The sequence below is a fragment of the Stegodyphus dumicola genome, chromosome 3 (assembly GCF_044657685.1).
Source record: "Stegodyphus dumicola isolate Sdum_Otavi_A_Nest chromosome 3, ASM4465768v1".
Taxonomy (NCBI): Eukaryota; Metazoa; Arthropoda; class Arachnida; order Araneae; family Eresidae; genus Stegodyphus; species Stegodyphus dumicola.
Window position 1 is genome coordinate 227,675,480 of NC_140770.1, and position 23,752 is coordinate 227,699,231.

Below are 23,752 nucleotides of genomic sequence, written 5' to 3' on the forward strand. Positions count from 1 at the left end.
CCGTAAATGGGCTGGCTGCATGGGCGTTTTCGTGGTTTTCTCCATGTGTAACGTGTATACGACCCAGTTTCCCTTAGAAAGTTCTCCACGAAGGCATCCCTCCCTTTAGGCAGAGAGCCCTCATGTGCTTTGCCATAATTGAATAATCCCTAATCCTTCTATATATTTGCCTCTCCTCTACACCTAAACTTGATTTTGCGCCTTAGAGGTTAAAAGATTTAGCAAGTGCAAAACAGGACATCTATCTGATACATGTCTGTTTTGTCTGTCATTTCAGGTATTGAAGGTGTGCGATGATGATGTCTGAAAATTGTATGTTGTAGGACAGCTGGAATTTGATTTGTATACAGCTGCGATAGAGTATTTGGCACCGCATCAGTATAGGCAGTGATTGATTGAAATATGGCGTTATTGTGTTGTACAAAATCCTGTGTGAAGAATCTGAAGAAATTATCTTATAATTTCAACTTGACGCTACGTTCTAGCAAGAAAAATTACTCAAATTTAGTAGCATGTCGATGCTTAACATCTAATTTATTTTCAGATGTTTATAGAGCGAATTACATAGATTTTAGGTCTCTGTTCTTGTCTTGCCCTCTGATGAAAAAAGCTCGGTTGGTTAAAGTTTATTTCATTACATTTCGAAAACATTTTCTTTGCATAAACGACTATACTAGTTGTATACTTTTTTGTTTTGTTTTGCTATGTATTTGCTTCTTTTATAAATTTTAAATTAGTTTGTACCTGAAACTTAAATCAATTTGTATTTATAATTTTTCTGAAGTAAATTATTTGTATGGTGATTATTTTACTTCGTTATAACTCCAGAATAAATTATCATTATTTTAAAATGCTTATTAGGGAATAGAATTCTTCTGAATTGTATTTAGAACGATATAAATTTGATTATGTCTTTTCATTATATTTTCAGCGTGTCTATAACATTTATGAAAGATGGTAAAAAATATACTGGAATAGGTAAAGAAGGAGAATCCCTTCTAGATGTTGTTGTCAATAATGATCTTGATATTGAGGGATATGGTATGATGCATTCACAATAATTTATTGTTATTTGGATACTTAATGTTATTGTGAGTTTAAACATAAAATTAAAATTCTGTTCATGTCTCTTTAAATTAATTTTTGTTTTAATCTGAAATGCAAAATGTTTGGAATCATGTTTTAATCTCCTATTGTATTTTGGTAAAAGTTTATGATTGGGTGCCTCCTTGTTTCTTGGCGATTCTTTTTTGATGGCAAAATTTCAAGTAAGGCACAATTTCAAGATGGCAGCTAAACAAAACCAAATTAAAAAGTCAAAGAAGTGCACAAACTCTTCTGTCCATGTACACATTGATCTGTTTTCACTTAATAAAACATCCTAGAATTGTACAAAGTAGGCATTACACACTGCCTTAAATTTGTCCGTGTACACATCAATCTATTTTCATTCAAATAAAATCAGAAAGCTAAAACTATCATGGTAATCAGAAGTGAAATTTCATCGCCAAAATTTTTTAAAAAATTTTCGCTAATCGAAGGAGCACCCAATTTTACACAAGAGTCGTATTTTTTTTTAAGTGAAACTTCGGCTGTGATTTTATTTACTGTTCATAATTAGAATGTGGTGTTGTGTATTTAATGGGTTAAATTAATTATTTTATATGATACTTTGAAGTTAGGTTCAGTATTCTATCATATGCAGTTTTTGTAAAAATATTATTCTTGCTATGAGCTTTTTCTCTTAAATGTTTTACATCACTAAATGTTTCTGTATATTGAAAGTGGTAAATGTAATATAATCAGATTCGGTAAAAGTTTACAATTGGGTGCCCCATGTATTTTGGCAATTCTTTTTTTATGCTAAGATCAGCACCAAGAAGGCACAAACACCCTTTTAGTTCGGGCACCACTGTAGAGAAATTAGGTAATTTTTGGAAAAGCAGAAAAGATGAAAAATATACAATGCCTTCACCGGGAATTGAACCACGGGTCTCTCAACTATGCGCTGAGCGTAATCATCTCCTTATAATAGAGGTTCGAATCCCGTGATGGCCACTACACAAAACCCAAATAAAAAGTCAAAGAATCGCACAAACTCTGTGTCCATGTACACATCAATCTGTTTTTACTTAAAAAGCATCCTAGAATTGCACAAATTAGGCATTGCGAACTGCCTTAAATTTGTATATGTACACATCAATCTATTTTCATTTAAATAAAATCGGAAAGCTAAGGCAAAGTTAAAACTATCATGGTAACCAGAAGGAAGGCTTCATCGCCAAAATAAAAAAAAAAAAAAAAAAAAAAAATCTTGCTAATCGAAGGGGCGTTTCTCCCTTCGATTTTCTCCGTTTAAATTTTTTTTATTTTTCAGGGGCATGTGAAGGCACTCTTTCATGTTCAACATGCCATGTTATTTTTAAGCCAGAAGATTTTGCCCAAATCCCAGATAAAGCTACTGATGAAGAATTGGATATGCTAGATTTAGCACCAGATTATTGTGAGACGTAAGCATTTTTTCCTACTGATTATTTTCAATAGGAAATTAAATTTTTTTTTTTTTTATATCTTCCTTTTTTTTTTTTTTTTTTTTTTTTTTTTTTAAATTTGAATGTATTTAGTGTAGGTCTTATGATTTGCATTTTGAGATTACAAATGAACTGTGTTGATTTAATAAAGAAGATTTTCAGTATTATTAATAAGCCATTATGATTGAAATTAAATTATTTACTTTCTGTATGGTATATGTGTTTAGAAAAAAAGGGGGAACTTTAATGTAATACTTAGTTTTTTAACTAAATGCAGTTTTCATGTTCGCTCATAAAATCTTCTTATAGCAACTACTTGGAACTTATCATTTCTAGTTTAAAGATAGTGGTTTTATGTTATTCGTTGTTACCATTTGATATTTGTATACATAGGTAGATAATAGCAAAAAATTTTTGGATTGTTTCCTTCAATATAATGAAATGTTGGGTGTTTTTGCTTTGTAGTTAATTCAAATCAGAGTTTCTGTGTTTTGTTTTTATGTGAGGCAGTTTATTTTCTTTTAGTTTTGTAATGGATCGAGACAAAATGTAGTACGATTAACCACTTTTGAACTTATTCAGATTTTTCATAGCTGAATAATGCATTTTTGACATGTACGAGTATTTGGCATGTATAAGTAAATATCCATCAAGCAGTTTTTTATTTAATTTTTTTTTCATTCCACACACAGTTAGTGGTCATATTATAGTTCTGAAAATAGTGCAGTATAGTTTGAATAGCTTTACATTTTGATTTTATTGAGTTTGGTGGAAAATTTGCATTACTTGAACAGTAAATTATGATTTTAAGGTTTGAAATTAATTTTTTAAACGATGTATTATATTACATAAATACTAAATGAAAATAATTTTGTGCCAAGTATTGAATTCCGCTATTGATCAGAAGAAAACCATTGCTCTGTTTTTGTGGTTTGTTAGTGATTTTGTATATTATGCAGCAAATTAATAATAAGCTCATGTGTCCATTTATGGTAATAAAATTTAATGAATTTAAGTGTACCGTTTACAGCATTCACTGCCATGTTATATTTTTATATTCTTATTTTATACTGTAAAGGCTATTAATGTATAAAATGCGATGGGAAAATGTTGGAATGCTCTAAATTTTTGCTTTTTATATGTGATAGTAACACAGTTATATAAATTATAATCATAAAACAAATTATTGAGAAAGGAAAGAAAAAGTAATAATTTTTTTTCCATTTGTTTTCATGCTTGTTTAATTCATTAGCAAAGTCTGATCAAAATTCATGTTATGTTAAATTGTTGCTAATTATATTTGGAACTTTTGACCACATATTAACAACTTAACTGCCGCGGGCGTATATATACGTTTTGCTCAGCTGATGCATTAACTGCCACGGACATATATATATATATATATATATATGCTCTTCCAAACTACTAGCATTTGCTTTGCGCTGCTACCCATAAAATTATTCGCAAAGCTTTGGAATGCAACACCGCAATGACCTTGACAAAGTATGTGAAGGAGGATACTATTTCAGAGAAGTGTGGAGAGAAATTGGAGAGAGGGGTGTGTCTAAAGCGATGAAAGTAATGACTGCGCGGTATTGGCTGGTGGTGTTTACATATATTTTTTTTTATTCTGTGTCCTCTGTTTTTATTTACATTTTGTAGTAGGTTCCAGGAATAAAGAAAGAAATGTTTCAAACCCATTTATCTTTTTTGATGAACTGCTTGTGCTTCATATTGTTACTGAAACTAACCGTTTTGTAGATGAGTATATGAACCAACACCTTGCAAACGAAAAATCAAGAACAAAATCATGGCATTCAACCAGTTCAGAAGAAATATATGTTTTTTTAGGCATAGTGGTTTCACAAGGTATAACACTGAAACCTGATATTAAACTTTACTGGTCTAAAAATGAATTGATTGAAACTCCATTTTAGGGATCTTTTTTATTATAAAAACATAATTTTTATTACATCTTTTTATTATACTTTTACTCAACACATTAAATTTTGTGCATTCATTTTTTTCTTTTATTCTTTAGTTTGTGAAAGTAAACAGTTTTTAGAAAGTAAAACTTGCACTTATTTTCCCCTTAATACATCGCATAACTACGTATGCCTGTGTGAAAAACTATGGGAAATGAATCTTGTACATTTTCCGTGGCATTTAAGGGGTTAATTGATCTAGTGATTATTCATTGAATTCAGCAAATTGATGGAAGAATTATAGAATAATTGTTGTACTCATATGAATGATATTATAGAGTTTTCATGTTATTAATAAATTTTATTCAGTAAAAGAAAGAGAAAAATAATGGAAATTTCATAGGAAAAAGTAAGAAATAATGCTTAAACTTTGCATGTTTTAGATTTAAAAATTGTTAAATAAAGAGACATATAACATTCTTCTAAATAATTTATTAAAGCTTATCATCTTATTTAAAAATGTAATATGCAAAGTCATTTGTGTATAGTTCTATAAATAATTAATAATTTTATTTATATAGCCATGGAATTGAAATATATGAAAAAGTATATGAGATATGGCTGTGTTGCAATATTATATTTTTGCACAAAATAATTTTCTATTCATGACCTTTGGATTGTAACAGCTAAAAGTTACTCTAAAAATTATTTTCACAAGACTTTGTTTTTCATGTTTTAATAATAGAAAAGGGATGTAAAATCAAATTTAGTTTAAATGGATTATTTGACAACTATATTTCAGTTCTCTAGATTATAAGTTGCCATTTTTTTTTCCTTGCCATGATTCAAATTGGAATCATGCCCAGTTTCTACCCTTTGAAAAATCCAGTTCTGCTTTCTTGTAGGATTAAAAACATTTTTTTTTGCAGTAGCTTGATATTGATCCTAAGAAAGTTTTGGGTATGCTATAAGTAAGTATTATTACAAATACTTTAATATGCTTAGGAAGAAATATTGTGTTGTCTCTTTAAACTGAGTAATGAAGATTAAAAGAATGTAATTTAATGTGTGTTGGTGTATAAAGTTATTGGATCTTTCTTGGATTGGCTGATTTTTCATGAGCTGGAATTTATTGCCCTTAGAGAGTTCTTTATAGGTACTCAGAATTTGAAACATCAGTGCATTAAATGTCATTGAGCACAAAGCTTTACTATCATATTGTTACGAAATGTCAAAGCGTGGTAAGATGGCTTCCCCGCAAAGCAGTTTTAGGGTTGCCATAAAATGGCAAGGGAAGTCAACGTTGTCACATTTGGCGAGAAATCACCCTTTTGGCAACATAATTGGCGATATGCCATGGACGGATGGAACGAATTCTAACTGGTTTAGCCCAGAATGTGCTCGAACACAACCTGAAAGCTATATAAACCCTGCTGGTCCGCAGTCAGTGTGTGTGCCTCATTGAGAGGGTGAGTGAGAGTGCGAGATAGTCGGTATCGAGTTGGTGTCTCGTCTAGCGAGTCAATCCCTGCAGAGTTGATCGAGTTGACAGCTGGGCAACGAGTGCCGAGTGGGTCATCAAGTTCACCGAAAGAGTCTCGTAGTGTATCAAGGTTAGTGCATCGTCGAGAGAGCATATTGAGCTCCGGGAACGACTGAACCAAAGAGTCAGGAGCTGTGCTCTGTGTGTCATCGAGTGCATCGCGAGTTATAGCGTGGAGAGTCTCGAGAGTTCATGGAGTTCTGAGAACAACCAAGCAGAGTCGGGAACTTTACTTTAGTGCTTTGCCGTGAAGCTGTCTTGTACGTGATAGCCTGATAACCTGGAGGCTGTGTCGCTGACCGTGCCAGCGTGTTTATAGTAGTTCATCGATAACTGTAAAGTGTTTTGGAGCTGTCCTGATAAATATTGTTAAATAAAGTGTGTTTTGATACTTCATCAAGTCTCGTCATTATTCACTCCAAATCCACACGAACCCCGTACATAGGAACGTGAAGGGAGAAAAAAACGCAACAACTGGTGTCAGAAGAAGAAAACATAACAATATTATATATTTGGAAAATTAAGATGGTTTGCTTAGTTTCTTTTTTCTTCATTCTTATCTTTTAGAAATTTTCATTTCTTTTCTTCACATAAAGATTAAAGTGAGAAGTTAAATAGTGTACAAGAAATTTTAAAAGTTGTTAAGCTCTTAATTTTTTTAATGAAATGAAATAAATTAAAACATCTTTGAAATTGCTGTAATGTTTTAGTATAACCAAAATGCACAAGTATTTTCATTTATCTAATTAGATTTGTATAAGAATATTAGATCATAAGTTCCTATCTAAAAATTTTAATTTCTGAACAAATATTGCATTTAAAAGTTATACCGAATTGATTAGTACAGTCAAAAGTCTTTAATCCGGACTCGTCGGGACTTCAAAAATTCCGGATTATCCATTTTTACGGATTATAGATCGGGAGTTTAAATCTGGTAAGATGCATGCAGAACTTATAAAATTAAAAATATGAAACTGTAATTTATGAAATTAAGAGTAATTATGATCTAAACGGTATCAAAATTTACAAAAAAAAAAAAAAAAAGAAAGCTTAATATTTATTTGTTTACTTTATTAAACATTTCTTTCAACGTACGCATGCGTAAAGCATACATTGCACATAGTCGAAATTAGAAAATTGCAACCAGAAAACTATTTGATGTGTATTTGTAATATTTATAATGACAAGGAAATTGATTTAAATTATGTCGGAGTACATCGAGATGAAACACTACATTTAGTGAGGAATTATAAGCCGAATAAAATAAAAACATCTGCCCTGAAGATGAGGATAGTGCTGACAGATCAATTTCCAGTTAATTGCGCGCCGCGACGTCACCCTCCCCAGATACTTTGGCAACTCCAGAATTGGAAACTCTTTTTGACATAATTGAAAGCTCAAGCTTACTTTTTATAAAATTGCTCTAACAGTCTGCAAAAAATAATAAGCCAGATCCAATTTGAAGATTAAGGAACAATGCAATCTGCAACATTACCTGAGATAGATAATTCGGTAATTTTAGCTTAGCTTATACCGTCCGTTATATATTAAACACGCATGCGTAAATGTATTATGCGCATGCGTAAACACATTATGCGTTTACGTATGCGCAGAAAGTTTATAGCTTTGAGGTCCAGATTATAGATCATTCCGGATTAAAGACTTTACACTGTATTGTAATGTAGTCTAAGTCTATTGTAAATGCTTGACCAGTTATTTTCCATTTTTTTAATATCTCTTGATTTTGTATATAAGCTACTTCTAGAAGATGTAAATAAATATTCTTATCAAGTTGATTGCTTGAATTACAGCTTTGTGTTCAGTCATGTTGGTATGCAAATAGTGATGAACTGTCACCAATAGCGCGATAAACATTATGAACTGGAAACCTTGCAAAAGAGTTAACAGTGTAACTCGCTTAATAATTACTCTTACTTTTCTCACTCCTTCAGGAAAGGGCAGTGATATGACACTCTCTATTATATAACTCCCTTTTTCAATATGCATTTGGAATACTAACAAATTTTAATTTATTTTCATGTATTAATAAAAATGTGTTTCACTTACAATTTCCATCTATAATCTTTTTTGGATTACAAGTTAATTAGCTATCATCTCGCTTGAAACTACACGTGATACAAGGTAAGAAAAATATTTTGCTCTCTACTTTTATTAATTTGTTGTGAAATTTCGAGGCTATAAAAATGTTTGGATACAAGGTAAGAGAAATAATTTGCTCTCTACTTTTATTAATTTGTTGTGAAATTTCGAGGCTATAAAAATGTTTTAAAACAAAAGATTATGAGACTGAAAGGAAAGATCATAGCTAATTAAATGATAAAGGAAAAAAAGAACTGTAAAAGCTAAACTGTAGTTTTATATTAAAACCGAAAATAAATTTTTTGACGCTACAAAAATGTTGCATTCAAATCAAATGCAAAACTGAATTCCAGCAATTACTCAACATGGAAATTCAAAATGCAAATGCTACTAATAAAGGAGGATCTTTACGATGTAATCGAAGATGTTCCTCCAAGCCCTATTACAGAACAATGGAGTAAATGGGATCGGCAATATCGCGCATTGATAAATTTGTTAATCGAAGACAGCCAAATAATTCACATTAAACTACTGCTAAAGCCACTTAAGAAAAACTTGGGCAGGTACATGAAAGGTCTAATCTTTCAAGTAAACTATTTCTCTTGCAAAAGTTTTGCAATCTGAACCTTGAGGAAGATGGAAATATGCAAACATATATAAATACGTTACTGGAGTTAGTCAATAAACTCAAATCAATAGGTGAGAACATAAAAGACGAACACGTTTTGGCACTTTTGCTTTGTTCAATGTCTAGTTCTTATGATACACTCATTACGACTATTCTAGCCAGAGCAGAATTGGAATTGAATCCAGAATTCTTAAAAGGGAAATTAATTGACAAATTTAACAAGAGAGTTGAAAATAATTCATCAGATTTAAGGCATTTAAAGTCTCATTTCAAAACAAAACAAAGAGAGAAAAGTTTTGCTCATACTGTTACAAAAATAACCATTAAGATCAGAGTGTTATCATATAAAATCGAAACACAAAAATGAACCGCACCAAAACTCAAAGAAAACATATGCGGATTCTAAAACACACCAAGCAAAGAATGCGTGTAACCTGCGATGAATCAACAAGAAATAAAAATTAAAACACAGGAAATCGAATTCAGATGGAATGCAGTCGCTCTGTCTGCTGACAAAACCCTACGCCAATCATCAGAGTTTTATTTTCGACAGCGGAGCAAGTAATCACCTGGTAAATAATAAGAAATATTTCACAGAATATAAACCCATAAATCTGTCAGATATTATAACTACGAATGGGCAATGCATTAAATCAATGGGGATAGGAACTCTCCGTTTTAAAACATTAAATGCTAAACAAAAAATAACTGAAGTTCTCTTATTGGAAGTTTTATACGCTCCTGAATTAGAAGCCAATTTAATCTCAATTAAGAAAATAATGGAAAGGGGACTTTCAGTTCTGTTCGAAGGAAATAAATGTATGATCACGAAGGGAGATCAGATTATTCTAGAATGTCGTGGAATTAACAATCTTTACCAAATTAAACCAATCGATAGGAATAATGAACCATCAGCTCATGTAGCATTTCAGTGTAAAGATGAGAACTGTGTTCAATATTGGCATGGATGTCTTGGTCACAGAAATGATGAGGCAATCAAACAACTTTTAAACAAAGATTTCGCTGAAGGAATTAAACTAGATAATTGTAAACATGATACCAAATGCATGCAGTGCATAAAATATAAACTAACTGATTCCTGTGTCCCAAAGAATCGAAATTCAAAGCATCTGAACCGCTAGAACTCATTTACGTTGATGTTTTAGGACCAGTACAAACACCATCTGTCAGTGTATACCTGTACTTCATAACTTTTATTGATGATTACAGCAGGTTCACAATGATTTACCTAATGAAAAAGAAAAATGAAGTAATTTCTAAACAAACAATTTTTTGCTCTTACAAGCAATAAATTCGGAAGAAAAGTAAAAATGCTAAGAAGTGATAATAGCGGTGAGTATACAAGTAAGGAACTTGAAGAATGTCTTATAAAACAAGGTATAAATCACCAGCTTACTGTACCATATTGTCCAGCACAAAATGGAGTCAGTAAACGCAATAATAAGTCTTTGATGGAGATGACAAGATGTCTTTTAGTTGAATCAGGTCAACCTCACAGATACTGGGCAGAAGCAGTGCTGACTGCAAATTATTTACAGAATTGTATGCCTACAAAATCAAATGCAAAAACGCCATACAAATTATGGAATAACAAGAAACCCAACCTCTCTCATCTGAGGACTTTCGGTGCGAGGTTTTTGCTTACACCCATAAATCTAAAAGGGATAAACTCGCTGATACTGCTATAGAAGGAATACTCATTGGCTATGACAGCAGAAGTAAAGACTACAGAATTTTAGTCCCTGGAGACAAAATCATAATAAGTCTATCTGTACGATTTATTGAAGACACTGGAACTGATGAACCTGTAAGCATCTCTTTAAACCAGGATGAAGAAAATCTTAAGGCAGAAAGCTCAGAACAGGAAGAAATAAAAATAGAACACAAAGAGGAAGAAATACCAGAACATGAAGAAGAACCTTTGGAAGTCGGAAGATAGAACAGGGTCACAAAAGTAAACCTCCTGATTGCTATGGATTCCATGCAAAATATCCAATCTCTTCCAAACCCAAAACCTGGAAGGAAATTCAAACTTTAGAAGAAAATGAAAAGAGAAAATGGCTAACTGCTGTTCGAGAAGAAATTAATTCACTAGAAGAAAACAACACTTGGGAATTAGTTGATTTACCAAAAGGAAGAAAACTAATAGGATGTAAATGGTCTTTCAAAACCAAGCTCAATGCAGAAGGAAAAATTTAAAGATCCAAAGCCAGATTAGTTGCAAAAGGATTTAGCCAGAAGTTTGGACCTGACTATGATGAAACCTTTACTCCTGTAGTAAAATACAACTCTACGAGCTTTCCTATGTGCAGCTTCATATAAAAACATGTCTGTCAGACATATCGATGCCAAAACAGCTTTTCTTCATGGAGAACTTGAAGAAGAAATTTACATGACTCAACCCGAAGTATACTTAAAAGCTGGAAATGGAAATAAAGTTTGCAAGCTGAAGAAATCTATATATGGTTTAAAACAAGCCGCTAGATCTTGGAATCTAAAAATTGGAAAAATACTTCTAAACATGTCATTTAAACAAAGTAAAGCAGACCCATGCTTGTTTTTCAAAACCATCAATGGAAAATTGATGTATATAATATTATATGTAGATGATATGCTTATAGGAAGTGAAAGAGAAGATGTAATGGAAACAATCCAAGAACTAAATGCTAAATTGGAAATAAAAAATGTAGGAGAAGTCACCTACTACCTCGGCATAAACATCGAAAGAACTAAAGATGTAACCTTTGCCATAAACCAAAAGAATAAAATCGAAGAAATAGTTAAAAAATTTGGACTTCAAAACGAAAAACCAACATATACACCAATGGAAACAAACTACTGCTATCTAGAAATTGAAGATGATCTTCTAGAAGATAATACAGAATATAGACAAGCAGTAGAGCAATATTATATATTGCAACAATCAGCAGACCAGATATAGCATGTGCTGTCAATCTACTGACTAGAAGAAATGAAAAACCTAGGAACATAGATTGGAATGCTGTTAACGACTTGCGCTAAAAAGACGTGCCACGCACATCGAGATGCTTTTTGTCTCAAACCGCACGCAAAAATGAAAATAATTGGGTGAACACGTCGCCTAACAACGAGATTGTTTATTTCTCGAGTTACAGCTCTGGATTGCAGACGCGGAGCAGTGTAAATGAGACGCTTTACCGCTTGTTATATTGTAGCGCACAGCACCACAACCGTGAAGTTTGGTCGTAGTGCAAGTGGTTAAGAAAGTCATTCGATATTTAAATACAACTAAAGACTTTAAGTTGGTCTTTAACAAAATCCAAGAACCTATACTAACTGCATATTCAGATGCAGATTGGGCAAATGACAGAACAACAAGAAAATCAGTCAGCAGATGTATATTCAAACTAAGAAATAACTGCATTTCATGGAGCAAGCAAATAGCAAAACTGCATTGCACTATCTTCAAATGAAGCAGAAGCAGCTAATACAGCACAAGAAGCACAGTGGCTGATAAATTTGCTTAAAGATCTAGGACTAAAACAAAATCTGCCTATTACTCTTTATAAAGATAACAAGTCATACATCAAACTATCACAAATAGAGAAAAATAGCTCCAGAACAAAACATGTAGACGTCAAATACTACTACTTGCGTGAACTTCAACAAAACGGGATCATGAGCCTAGACTACTGCAAAAGCTTCGACATGATTGTGGATCTGTTCACCAAACCACTAGGCAAGCTTGTGTTTGAGAAAATTCGAGAATCGCTGCAAATGGCGATGCTGCCCATCAAGTATCACAATTGTGATGGACTGTCGCCAATAGAGCGTTAAACATTATGAACTAGAAACCCTGCAAAATAGTTAACTGTGTAACTCGCTTAATCTTTACTCTCACTTTTCTCATTCCTTCAGGAAAGGACAGTAATATGACACTCTCTATTATATAACTCCCTTTTTCAATATGTGTTTGGAATACTAACGAATTTTAATCTATTTTCATGTATTAATAAAGAATGTGTTTCACTTACAATTTCCGTCTATAACCTTTCTTGGATTACAAGTTAATTAGCTATCATTTCACTTGAAACTGCACTGGATCCAAGGTAAGAGAAATCATTTTGTTCTCTACTTTTATTAATTTGTTGTGAAATTTTGAGGCTATAAAAATGTTTTACAACAAGTTGAATGTTTGGTATTCATGTGCCATCTGCCAAATTCATGTCAAGTTCTTTTAAATTTTTGCAGCCTATAAGATGGGTTTTAAAGATTTAATTGATTATTAATTATGTCGCGTTTTGCATGTTATACTAGGTGATACCATGCTGACTTCACATGTAGCCTGAAATAACAAGCCATTAGATAAAATTACTAATTAAAGTATTTAAACTAGATGGTTATAATATTTCTCACAATATTGTGAGTTGGCATTTTATTGACTATTCAAATATTTATTGATTTTTCAGTTTTTGACCAATGAAAAAAATTATTTTGAACACTAGTGTAATATCTGCATTAAAAGCAAACTTTTTTTTTATATTAATTTGATAGTTCTGTATTAAATAAGCTGATTTGTTTTAACAAATTCTAGGTCAAATAAAATTTGTCTTCATTTATGTTTAAATGTTTCAGGTCACGTTTGGGATGTCAGATATCAATCACAAAAGATATGGAAGGATTAACTGTTACAGTTCCTGCAGCTGTAAGGGATTTAAGAGAATTTCCACCAGGAACTGACGCCAGCAAAGCTTAACTATTTTTTAAATTATCAAAGATCTGCCTTTTTTGGCCAATTTTCACATCTGGCCACTTTATGAACATAACAAAAATTTTCAGTAATACATGAAACTGGAAGTATAAGTTTTATAAACAGTATTGCTTATAATTTTACTTTTTTCTTTTTAAATATTGCAACATATGTTGTTTATTAACGTTCGTAAATAAAAGTTTAGTTCTGTCACAGAAAATATGAAGCTAGAATTAATTAAATTTATTCATATGTTTGTCAAATGGGTGGAAAGTAGTGAATACTCTTGCTGAGAAACAAAATTGATTATCTTCAGCTATTTTCTTCTTCCCCCTCCAGATTGTTTTATTAAATTATTATTGTTTTACTTTTCAATATGATTAGCAATATCTGCACATTTGTTAGGTTAACTAGGTTAATTTTAGTAGGTGTTTTTAATAGTCATTTGTATTTTTAAGTATTTCCTGCTGCAGTTATATTAATCTGTTTCATAAATAGCCTATTAAAATATTTTTATTCAGGTATAAATGTAAAAACAGTAATTAAAATATAATAATGTAAATATATGACTTAATTATGTATTTTATGGCTCAAAATTATAAACTAGTTATTAACTTTTATCAAAATATTTGCCAATTTACATATAGTATAACTATTGTGTATATATTGAATAATTATAATATAACTATGATTATTCATTTGAGCCAATCTTATACTATCAAAACTGTTTTTATTGTGACATAAAAATTATGCTGTTATTTTATACCCTTAATTTGATTACTTTCCTTAAACATAATCAGTTTCTTAAGTTAAACTGGAGATAAATGTACCGCTTTGATTAAAAGGCAGTTATAAATTAGACATCACTTTAATATAGCATTATCATGTTATGAGTTGTTATTTACTTTGTATCTTAGTTCATCTCAAAGAAGGTCTAACTGTTGGACACAGTCTTGAACATAAAAGCATTAAAATAATATATTAGTAAGCTTATATGCTGAAGGGCATAGTACATGTTCTTTTTTCCTAAGATAACATAGAAAGGAAGATATAATTTTTTAATATTTAACATCACATATTTTCATTTCTTGTAAATTAGATTAAATATATTACTTCAAATCCTATATAAATAACCATTTCATTAACTTGAAAATCATTAATGTAGAGACAAATCTTCTAAAACCTTCTTTTTATGATGCCAATAAAAATTTTTAATTAACAATTAAAAAGTAATCATGAAGACATGTATAGGCTAGTGACAAAGATTATTTATTTATGATGCTCTAAATTTTATTTGACTACATGTTTCCTTGTCTACTTGCCTAAAATAGTGATGACAAATAAGAAAAATGATGTAATGATTTTTAATAAACCTCACTTTGTGTTACGAAGAACACAGAAAATATATAAATCAAATATATTTAAAACAGTTCGTTCAGTTGCGGGCCTGCCTCTACCCGAGGCTGGGTGCATTATGAATAAAGACAAAAAAATTCTTAATAAATCATTCTTTATTTCCATCAAAACAGTATCACTCTTCCGAGCTCAGCTTTCGTTCGTCCACACGTAAAACATTCGAAAAAACTCAGCACGCAGGCTGACGTCACAAGCAGCAGCGCCTCGCGCCGGTTATTACTTCAGTTCATTTCACAACATCCTCCCCCCCCCCTTGAGACTCAGGTTGAGTCTCAAACTCATAACAAACATTATTTAAAAGATCAAGTCTTTTTGGAACTTTTACAAGTCGTCCAGAGGAGGAATATTGTTGCATCACCATTTTATCAGGTGCAATACTCTTTTTTAACGTACACCCAGCACTAGAATTAGATTCCTCTGCACCCAGTTTCTTATCAGGAATTATGTTTCTATCATTGGACTGTATCTCCAGAGGAAAGATGCGTTGTATTGGTCGTATAACTATTCCATGCCGGGTCTTAAGTTTAACCGTACGAATCTTTCCATCACGTCCAGGGATCAATTCTGTAATTCGGGCTAAAGGCCAAAATAAACGTTTTCTGTTATCATCCCCCATCAGTACTATTTCTCCTACAACAGGTTCCCGAGATCGCTTTTCATTATGCTTTTGAACCAGTTGACTAAGGTATTCTTTTCTAAATCGTTGTCTCAGATCATTTAACAATTTAGTTCTATACTTTAATCTCTTATTAAGACTTGACGAATTTAATTCATCAAGATCTTCAACATTGGAATTTCTGTTCTCGATAAGAAACATGGCGGGTGTCAGAGGTACTAATTCTTGCGGATCTTCAGAAACATAAGTTAAGGGTCTAGAATTAATTATAGTTTCACAATCACAAATAATAGTACAAAGTTCTTCAGATGATAACACTGTTTTACCTAAAGTACGTTTTAACAATTCTTTTACTGTACGAACCAACCTCTCCCACCAGCCACCCCACCAAGCTGCAGTAGGTGGAATAAATTTCCAGATTATACTTTCAGTTCCCGTTTCCTTTACTACTTTAGTCCAATTTAGTTTTGATAAATCATTAGACGCACCCCGAAAATTTGTCCCGTTATCACTATAGATTATTCTAGGGCGTCCGCGCCTAGCAACAAATCGTCGAAGCGCCAGGAGAAACGCATCAGTAGAAAGAGAATTTACGAGTTCAAGGTGAATGGCACGGTACACAGCGCAGGTGAACAGCGCGATCCACACCTTTCCTCCATTTTTTAAAAACAGCGGTCCGGCCAAATCAATCCCTATGATTTCAAATGGCGCACAATCCGTAACTCGGTCTGGCGGCAGAGGTGTCGGTTCGCTTGACATGGCCTTAGTTTTAAATCTTTTACAAACGATACAGTTAAAGAGGACATTTTTAATGGCCTTTCTAGCTCTGACTATCCAAAATCTTTCTCGTAATATGCATTGCATCATCTGAAGACCAGCATGACAGTTCTTATTATGCACATTTCTGATTAATAACTTAGTAAAATCACATTTTTCTGGTAACAGTATTGGATACAGAAAAGATTCATAGTCATCTCTATTTAGTATTCTCGTTTTAACTCTTAGAATACCATCATCATCAATGAGCGTTTCAATAAAATTATAAGATTTCTTATCAGTCAGATAATAATTTTGAACCAAACGAATTAAATTTTTCTCAGAATTTTCAATTTCATACTGTGAAAGTTCAATCTTTCCATTCTTTTCAGAACCACCTTTACAATTATTTACAAATCTAAATATCCATGCAAATACTCTAATCATTTTATCATAATTGGATACACTGATTCGATGCCAAGGGGGTGCGTCTTTTGATAGATCAATATTCACTCTTTTTATCTTTTTCCTCTCCAATTCTACTTCTTCATGCAAATAAATAATCTCACCAGTGGGCCAGTTTTCAGGGCTTTCTCGTAACCACAAGGGGCCTTCCCACCATCTAGACCGAAGCATTTGCTTCGCAAAACATCCGCGCGACAACAAGTCGGCAATATTTAGTTTCCCTGGGATATGTCTCCATGAATGACCTCGCGTCAACTCTCGAATCTCTTTAACCCTATTTTCGACGAAAACGGACCAATTTCCTTGCTCTGTTATCCACCAAAGGGCAGTGGTTGAATCAGACTAGAAGGTAACTTTTAAATCGGGCAAACTGAGAGCTTTGATAATAGAATTTGCAAGTCTAGAACCTATACAACAGGCCATTAATTCTAAGCGAGGAATGCTTAAAGATTTCAAAGGCGATACTCTAGACTTCGCCCGTACGAGATTTATTTTTACTTCAGAATTAAATATTGATCGAACAAAGACGCACGCTGCATACGCCCCCTTGCAAGCATCCACAAATACATGTAGTTCAGACGTGTCATTGATAAACAAGTATCGAGGCAAAGTAACATCTTTCAAAACATTAAGTTCTTTAAACCAGTTCAAAAATATATTTACATCATTCGGAGACAATTCATCATCCCATGCAATTTTCACTTTCCACAATTTTTGCAACAACAGTTTTGGAAGCAATGTAGTTGGCGTTATTAAACCAATAGGATCAAAAATTGTCTGCACAATTGCCAAAATTGTCCTCTTTGTGATTTTTGTATCACAGGTCAATGTATCTGTGTCTGTGCAGCACCTCAGCGTATCATTATCCAAATTCCAAATTACCCCCAAAACGGAAGTATCCCCTGAATGTTTGTCAACATTTGTACCAGCCACATTGCTTTCAAAACCGCGCAAGTTAAAACATCCATTTGACATGATTAATTTGGAATGTTCAATAAACATAAACTGTTCATCAATACTAAAAACACTAGATAAACAATTATCCACATAAAATGACGATTTCAATTTTTGAGCAACTTCACTATATTGACGTGGACAGTTTTCTAATAGATGCATTATAGATGCGTTCAACAAGTAGGGGCTCGAAGAAACTCCAAACACAACTCTGCAATGCCTATAAATTAATTTCTCTTCATTGCATGGGAAAAAAAATCTGAGAAAATCTCTATCTTTAGATGCGACGGATAACATTAAAAAAGCCTTTTCAATATCGGCACTAATACCAATCGGATACATTCTAAAACGATCTATAATATCAGGTATTAATTCAATAAGATTTATTCCTTTACACAAACATTCGTTCAAAGAGAGTCTCCCTTTCTCAGATGCAGAAGCGTCAAAAACAGGACGAATTTTCGTGGTTTCACTTCCTAATTTGATTACAGGCCTATGCGGCAAATAATGACATTCATTATTCAATTCGTTTTCTGGTACGCGTTCAATAATATTCAACCTTTCCCATTCTTTGAACACATTTTGATAATCATCGAAAAATTTACTACATCTGAGTTTATAGATCATCTTTTGATACCTTTTCCAGGATAATTCTTTATTATCGGTTAAATGTGTCGTATCACATTTCCACGGAAGTTCTACTTCATATCTTCCATTTGGAAGAATTTTCATTTTGTTCTCAAATTCAGATAAATTAAAACTTTCATTCATTTTAACAGTTTCGTTTGGAGCGCATATTCCTATTTTTTCAAGTTCCCATAACTCATTCAGAGGAATTCTCCTGACATGCATTGAAAATGTTTTCAAAATATTATCCTTTTCACCCGAATTTCGTTTGCCAAATACCGTCCACCCAAGTTTCGTTTCGACAGCCGTTACCCCGGACTGTAATTCAATAGAATTTCCCGTCAATAACTTTCCTATAACATCTGCTCCGATTAAAAGGTTAATTTCAATTTCCTTTCGCAATGGATCCGAAAATTCGATTTCTTTTTCTTTTAATTCATTCAAAATCTCTTTATCCTTAACCTTAGGAATAAAACCGCAAATCTTTTTTTCCGATAATGCCTCAAAACTACATGCGAATGTTCCTTTTAAATTGCTGACCTCGACCGAAAACACTTCATGCTGTTTAGGTTTCGTTTCGTCCCCCCCAAACAGTGCATGTATAACTGTCTCCTCCCGAAGTGGAGATGCTTTAAGCTGACTCATCATATTTTCACTAACGTAGCTACTTTGGCTTCCGCTATCAATTATGCAGCGAATAATTTTCTCGCGACCTTGACACTGAATTCGAAGGCAAAGCGTTTGCAAAAATACAGTTTCGCTTCTGCTACAGTTAGAAAGAGAACTCTCTTTTGAAATATTTATCTGATCATTATTTTTTAGCTTTTGATTACACATTACATCAAAATGATTACAACTTTTGCAAATAGAACAACTTAACTTACCTTTGAAAGGACAAAATTTACTAATATGACTCGCTCTTTTCAGACAAGAAAAACAAGCACCTTTTTTCAACAACAATTGTTGTTTTTCAGCTAAAGTCATTTTTTTTGCAGAGTAACATTTTTCACTAAAATGTTTCTTTTCACAAAAATTACAGTTCGGAACACTCTTACCTGAATTCTCAAGACTTACTAGAGCTGATGCTGTTACGGGATCATTTTGCTTTACCTGTTCGTGGTTATAATCTTTCTTTCGATGGTTCTGTTGGGAAGCGAAACCAGTTCTTGCGAGGAGAACCATCTCTTCCCCCTTAACTTCCTGTTTTAAGAAATTCATTAAATATTTCAAAGATCGATTCCCTTTAGTTTCAATGGAGTCGTGATTTCTGCTTCTTTCCCATGCCATCAGTACTTCTTCTGGTAAGCAACTTTCCACTAAGGGGGTCAAAAAATCCCCATATTTTTCTTGGGTTCTTCCCAAACTTTCCAACGCTCGCAATTTTCCTTCTAGTTCATCATACAGGGAGGGTAGATCCGTTTTTGCTCTTCCGGTTACAGCGTTCTTCATCACTAGGCTTAACAAGTCTCTCACATAGATTTCCACAAGTAAATCTTCGCGTCCAAAGCGCTCTTTTAGTTGTTCGATGGCTTTAGGATAATTAGCTGCCGTTGCCGGGAAGCTAAGGACTAGGCGTTCTGCTTTCGATTTGGGTTCCATGGCCTGCAATAGATACTGCATTTTATCTTCATCGGCGATACTTTTGTCATCGTGGATTTTCTGGAACTGGCTCCAAAAAGTCAGGTAATCTTTAGCTTCACCACTGAATTTTTTAAGCTCAATTTTAGGCAATTTAAATTTCCTAGATTCGGAATTATTTGAAGGAGAAGAGGCTTGTATTTCCGCATCTATTTGAGCACACTGTTCTAGAAACTTATCTCGATAATTCTCCGCTTCTTGAAAATCATCACTAAATAATTTTTCTCCATCTTCAGTCAGTAGAATTTGCTGCGATAAAGCACTCTGGCATACGTCAAGTCTCTGGAATTTATCACAAAGTTGACACTTCAAAATCGAAAGTATTTTTAAATCTCTTACTTCTTTAGTTAATTCACTTTCGGTTTTTCTTGAGGTTTGCGTAAACGCAATTCTAAGTCCTTTTCTTTGGGCCTTTAAAGCGATCAAATCCATCTTCAAAGTATATTCAAAATCGAAATTCAATATCAAAAGTTCAATCGGAAAATTCTAATTCAAAGCACCCGGTCCCACCGAGGGTACCACTATGTTACGAAGAACACAGAAAATATATAAATCAAATATATTTAAAACAGTTCGTTCAGTTGCGGGCCTGCCTCTACCCGAGGCTGGGTGCATTATGAATAAAGACAAAAAAATTCTTAATAAATCATTCTTTATTTCCATCAAAACAGTATCACTCTTCCGAGCTCAGCTTTCGTTCGTCCACACGTAAAACATTCGAAAACACTCAGCACGCAGGCTGACGTCACAAGCAGCAGCGCCTCGCGCCGGTTATTACTTCAGTTCATTTCACAACACTTTGTGTAATTTCAATTGTCCAGCTACTTTTAATAATGGAGACTAAGAACTGCACATTCATTCCTTTTAAATCACTCAGTTTGTTACTCAGTAACAGCTAGATTAAATTTGAAAGAAAAATTAAGTATCTTATGCTTTTCCAAATGGCAGCACACTGACATGTAAAAGATAAAAACATTTTATTTCTATCAGTGGCAACACATTTCTTTTAAATAATTGAGTTTATTGATTAAATTTGAAAAATAATCTCTTATGCTTTGCCAAGTGGCAACAGGTTATTTTAAAACTGCTCAATTTTTGATCAAAAATTCATAAAATTCGTGCAAAATATGAAACAAAAAGCACAAAATTTGGTCTTAGATACGCATGTACAAGTCAAGATCTATGCATGTTCAAAATTTGTTGGTTCTAGGTACAGCTACCTTTCTTCAATGCAAGGAACATAAATACAAACACATTTATTTAATAAAAGAGATGTCAGCAAAATTTTTTCTGACACTGTTTTAAATAAGATTTCCAAATGTTATATTTGTTTCTGTATGGCAATTCTACACTACCTGAATTAATTGCTACATATTTTGCACATAATGCACCCAACTATGTAAAAATTCATATGATAGGAAGTTTTAATCCTCTGAGCTTAAGGACCTACTGCAATATGGCAACTAGAATGGCTCACTATTTAACTGTTATATCATATCTCTGTTTATTTAATAAGATATATGTTAAGTTTTATATGTATTTTGTGACTATTATAATTGTTTTTTGGCAAATCAAATGCTGTGCAATTGAAAACAATTTAGAAATGGGAAAAGTTACTATATTTGTTAAGAGGGCAAATTTCCAGTAACTATATTATGTGTGTATTTATAAAGCATTGAGCATTTCATAAAAAATGTAGGAATTTCTGCAAAAAATGTACTGTATATTCTGTTGAATGGGTGAGAGAAGATGCAAGGATGCAGTGGTGGTAAAATGATCTCTCCTTTTTATTTTCTAGAATCTTTATTTGAAATTGCTGTGCTGCAACTGATTTTATTCATTTACTGGCTTTTATTCTTTATATTTCTGTTCTTTGTTAATAATTAATGTAGAATATGCATATTTGTTTTATTTCTTCAAAATTTTTTATTTCTCAGTGGGCTAGATTTTGGTAGTTTTCCTAAATTTCTGTATTTTTTTCTTTCTCAAATTGCTATCAAGGATAGAAAATCCTAAATTATTGTTGCAAGTCTTTTACATGAAGAGCTTATTTTATATGTGCCTGTATTATCTATTTTTATTCTACAAGTAGTTACCATATCAAAGGCATTTTGTTTCTTCTAGTTTGAAGAATAAATTTCATATTCTTATGTAATTTAAATATTTATGCAAGATAAAGAATGTGATACATTTGATGCATTGTTTGTAATTAATTTTAACTTGTGAATTTTATACACAAATTGATGAAGTATTACTATTAAATTTGTTCAAGGGGAGATAAACCATGCAAAAGATTTTAATTATTTGTGAGTAATTCTCTTTAATTTACTTGTGTCAGTTTTAAATGAATGAAACTGATTCAAATAAAATCATATTTTCTCCCCTCATTATATAGTTTTCACAAAAAAATCAAACTGAAATGTGTAATATTTTGTAATAATAAAATATTTTAATATCTACCAGATAAGACTAAACATTTTTGTACATGTAGAATTTTAAACGAGGCATGCGATTTGACTATATTATTATTAAATAGTGTTTATCTGTTTTCTCTTTTTTCAGTAATGTTTGTCTGTTTAACAGAATGATTTTTATTACTTTATTCTGTATTTTGATTAATTATGGGTGTATGGCACAATAAGGAGATTAAAATTGAAATTTTTAGGAAAATAAATATATAAGGGTTATATATTACTCATGAAGACGCAATTCTCTTTTTTTTTTTAATGCAGAGAATGATTATGGATAAAATATTTAATATATTACTAGTTATGCTTAAAATTTAAAAGCAATTTAAAGTTATGTAAAAATTTGATATTCGTAGTGAAAATAATTGAAAAATAATGCATTACATAACTAAATCATCTGAAAAAGAACTGATATAGTTCTATAAAATTGATATTCTTTAGATTGAAATCAGAAATGTTGATAGATAAGTGTTGAATTCATTCATATATGATGCTTATAAGAATATGTGTCTGTGCATGGATTTTTGATTTAGTTTATTTCAAAGGAAACAAGTAATGTTCATAGATTAGATAATTTTATTATCAGGTCGATAGATTTGCATAAACTGCTCTAATTCATAAATTATATAATTTGCTAGCACATTCTATATATTTAGCTACTAATTGTTGCAGATATCCCTATTTAAGTTAAATATAAAATGAAATCTGCTACTTTTTCTTCAGTTCACTCATAGTTAAGTTACACATAGATGTTTCCTATTTATTGTTGAAATGGGCTATTGTATAAAATATGGTAAGACATGAATCATCTTCAAATTTTTGCAGATGAAACAGTGATAAAATTTAGAATATTGAAAAGTAAATCTATATATTATTGAAATATATTGATAAATCTTAATATAAGAATATTGAAAATGAATAACAGTTAAACATAGAATTGATTTCAAAAATAATTCTGTAATACAGATTTTTCTTAAACAATTGATTCTTCTTTTGCATAAGAATATATAGGTTATTTTATTGTTCATACTTTTGTTGCCTGCATATGTGAATGTACTCAGGTCCCATGATAAGTTAATAAAATTTATTTTTGATGAAGAGAAATGCTCAAAGTTCTGGAATTTTCCACAGAAATCTTCATAAAGGTGTTCACACTTTATCATGGAGTATAATCAGTATTTACACTTTAAACTAAGAACATTAAACACAATGCAATGCAAAGCATATCTAAAAGAGAGAAAGCTAATCCGTAAATATCTCCCATCTCACCTTGAACTAACATGCTGAACCTAGCGCTAGTGCGCTTGTTCATTTTCCATTTGTTTTACCCTAAAA

The 23,752-nt window shown here is 32.1% G+C and overlaps 1 protein-coding gene across 1 annotated transcript; it reads left to right on the top strand.

Moving 5' to 3' along the window:
- Nucleotides 1-251: 251 nt before the first annotated feature.
- Fdx2 (Adrenodoxin-like protein 2, mitochondrial Ferredoxin 2) lies at nt 252-22,144 on the top strand. Its single transcript, XM_035367319.2, has 4 exons — nt 252-614; nt 932-1,041; nt 2,378-2,510; nt 13,363-22,144. The coding sequence occupies exons 1-4, from the start codon at nt 403-405 to the stop codon at nt 13,481-13,483; spliced, it is 576 nt and encodes a 191-aa protein (XP_035223210.1). The 5' UTR covers nt 252-402; the 3' UTR covers nt 13,484-22,144.
- Nucleotides 22,145-23,752: the final 1,608 nt, after the last annotated feature.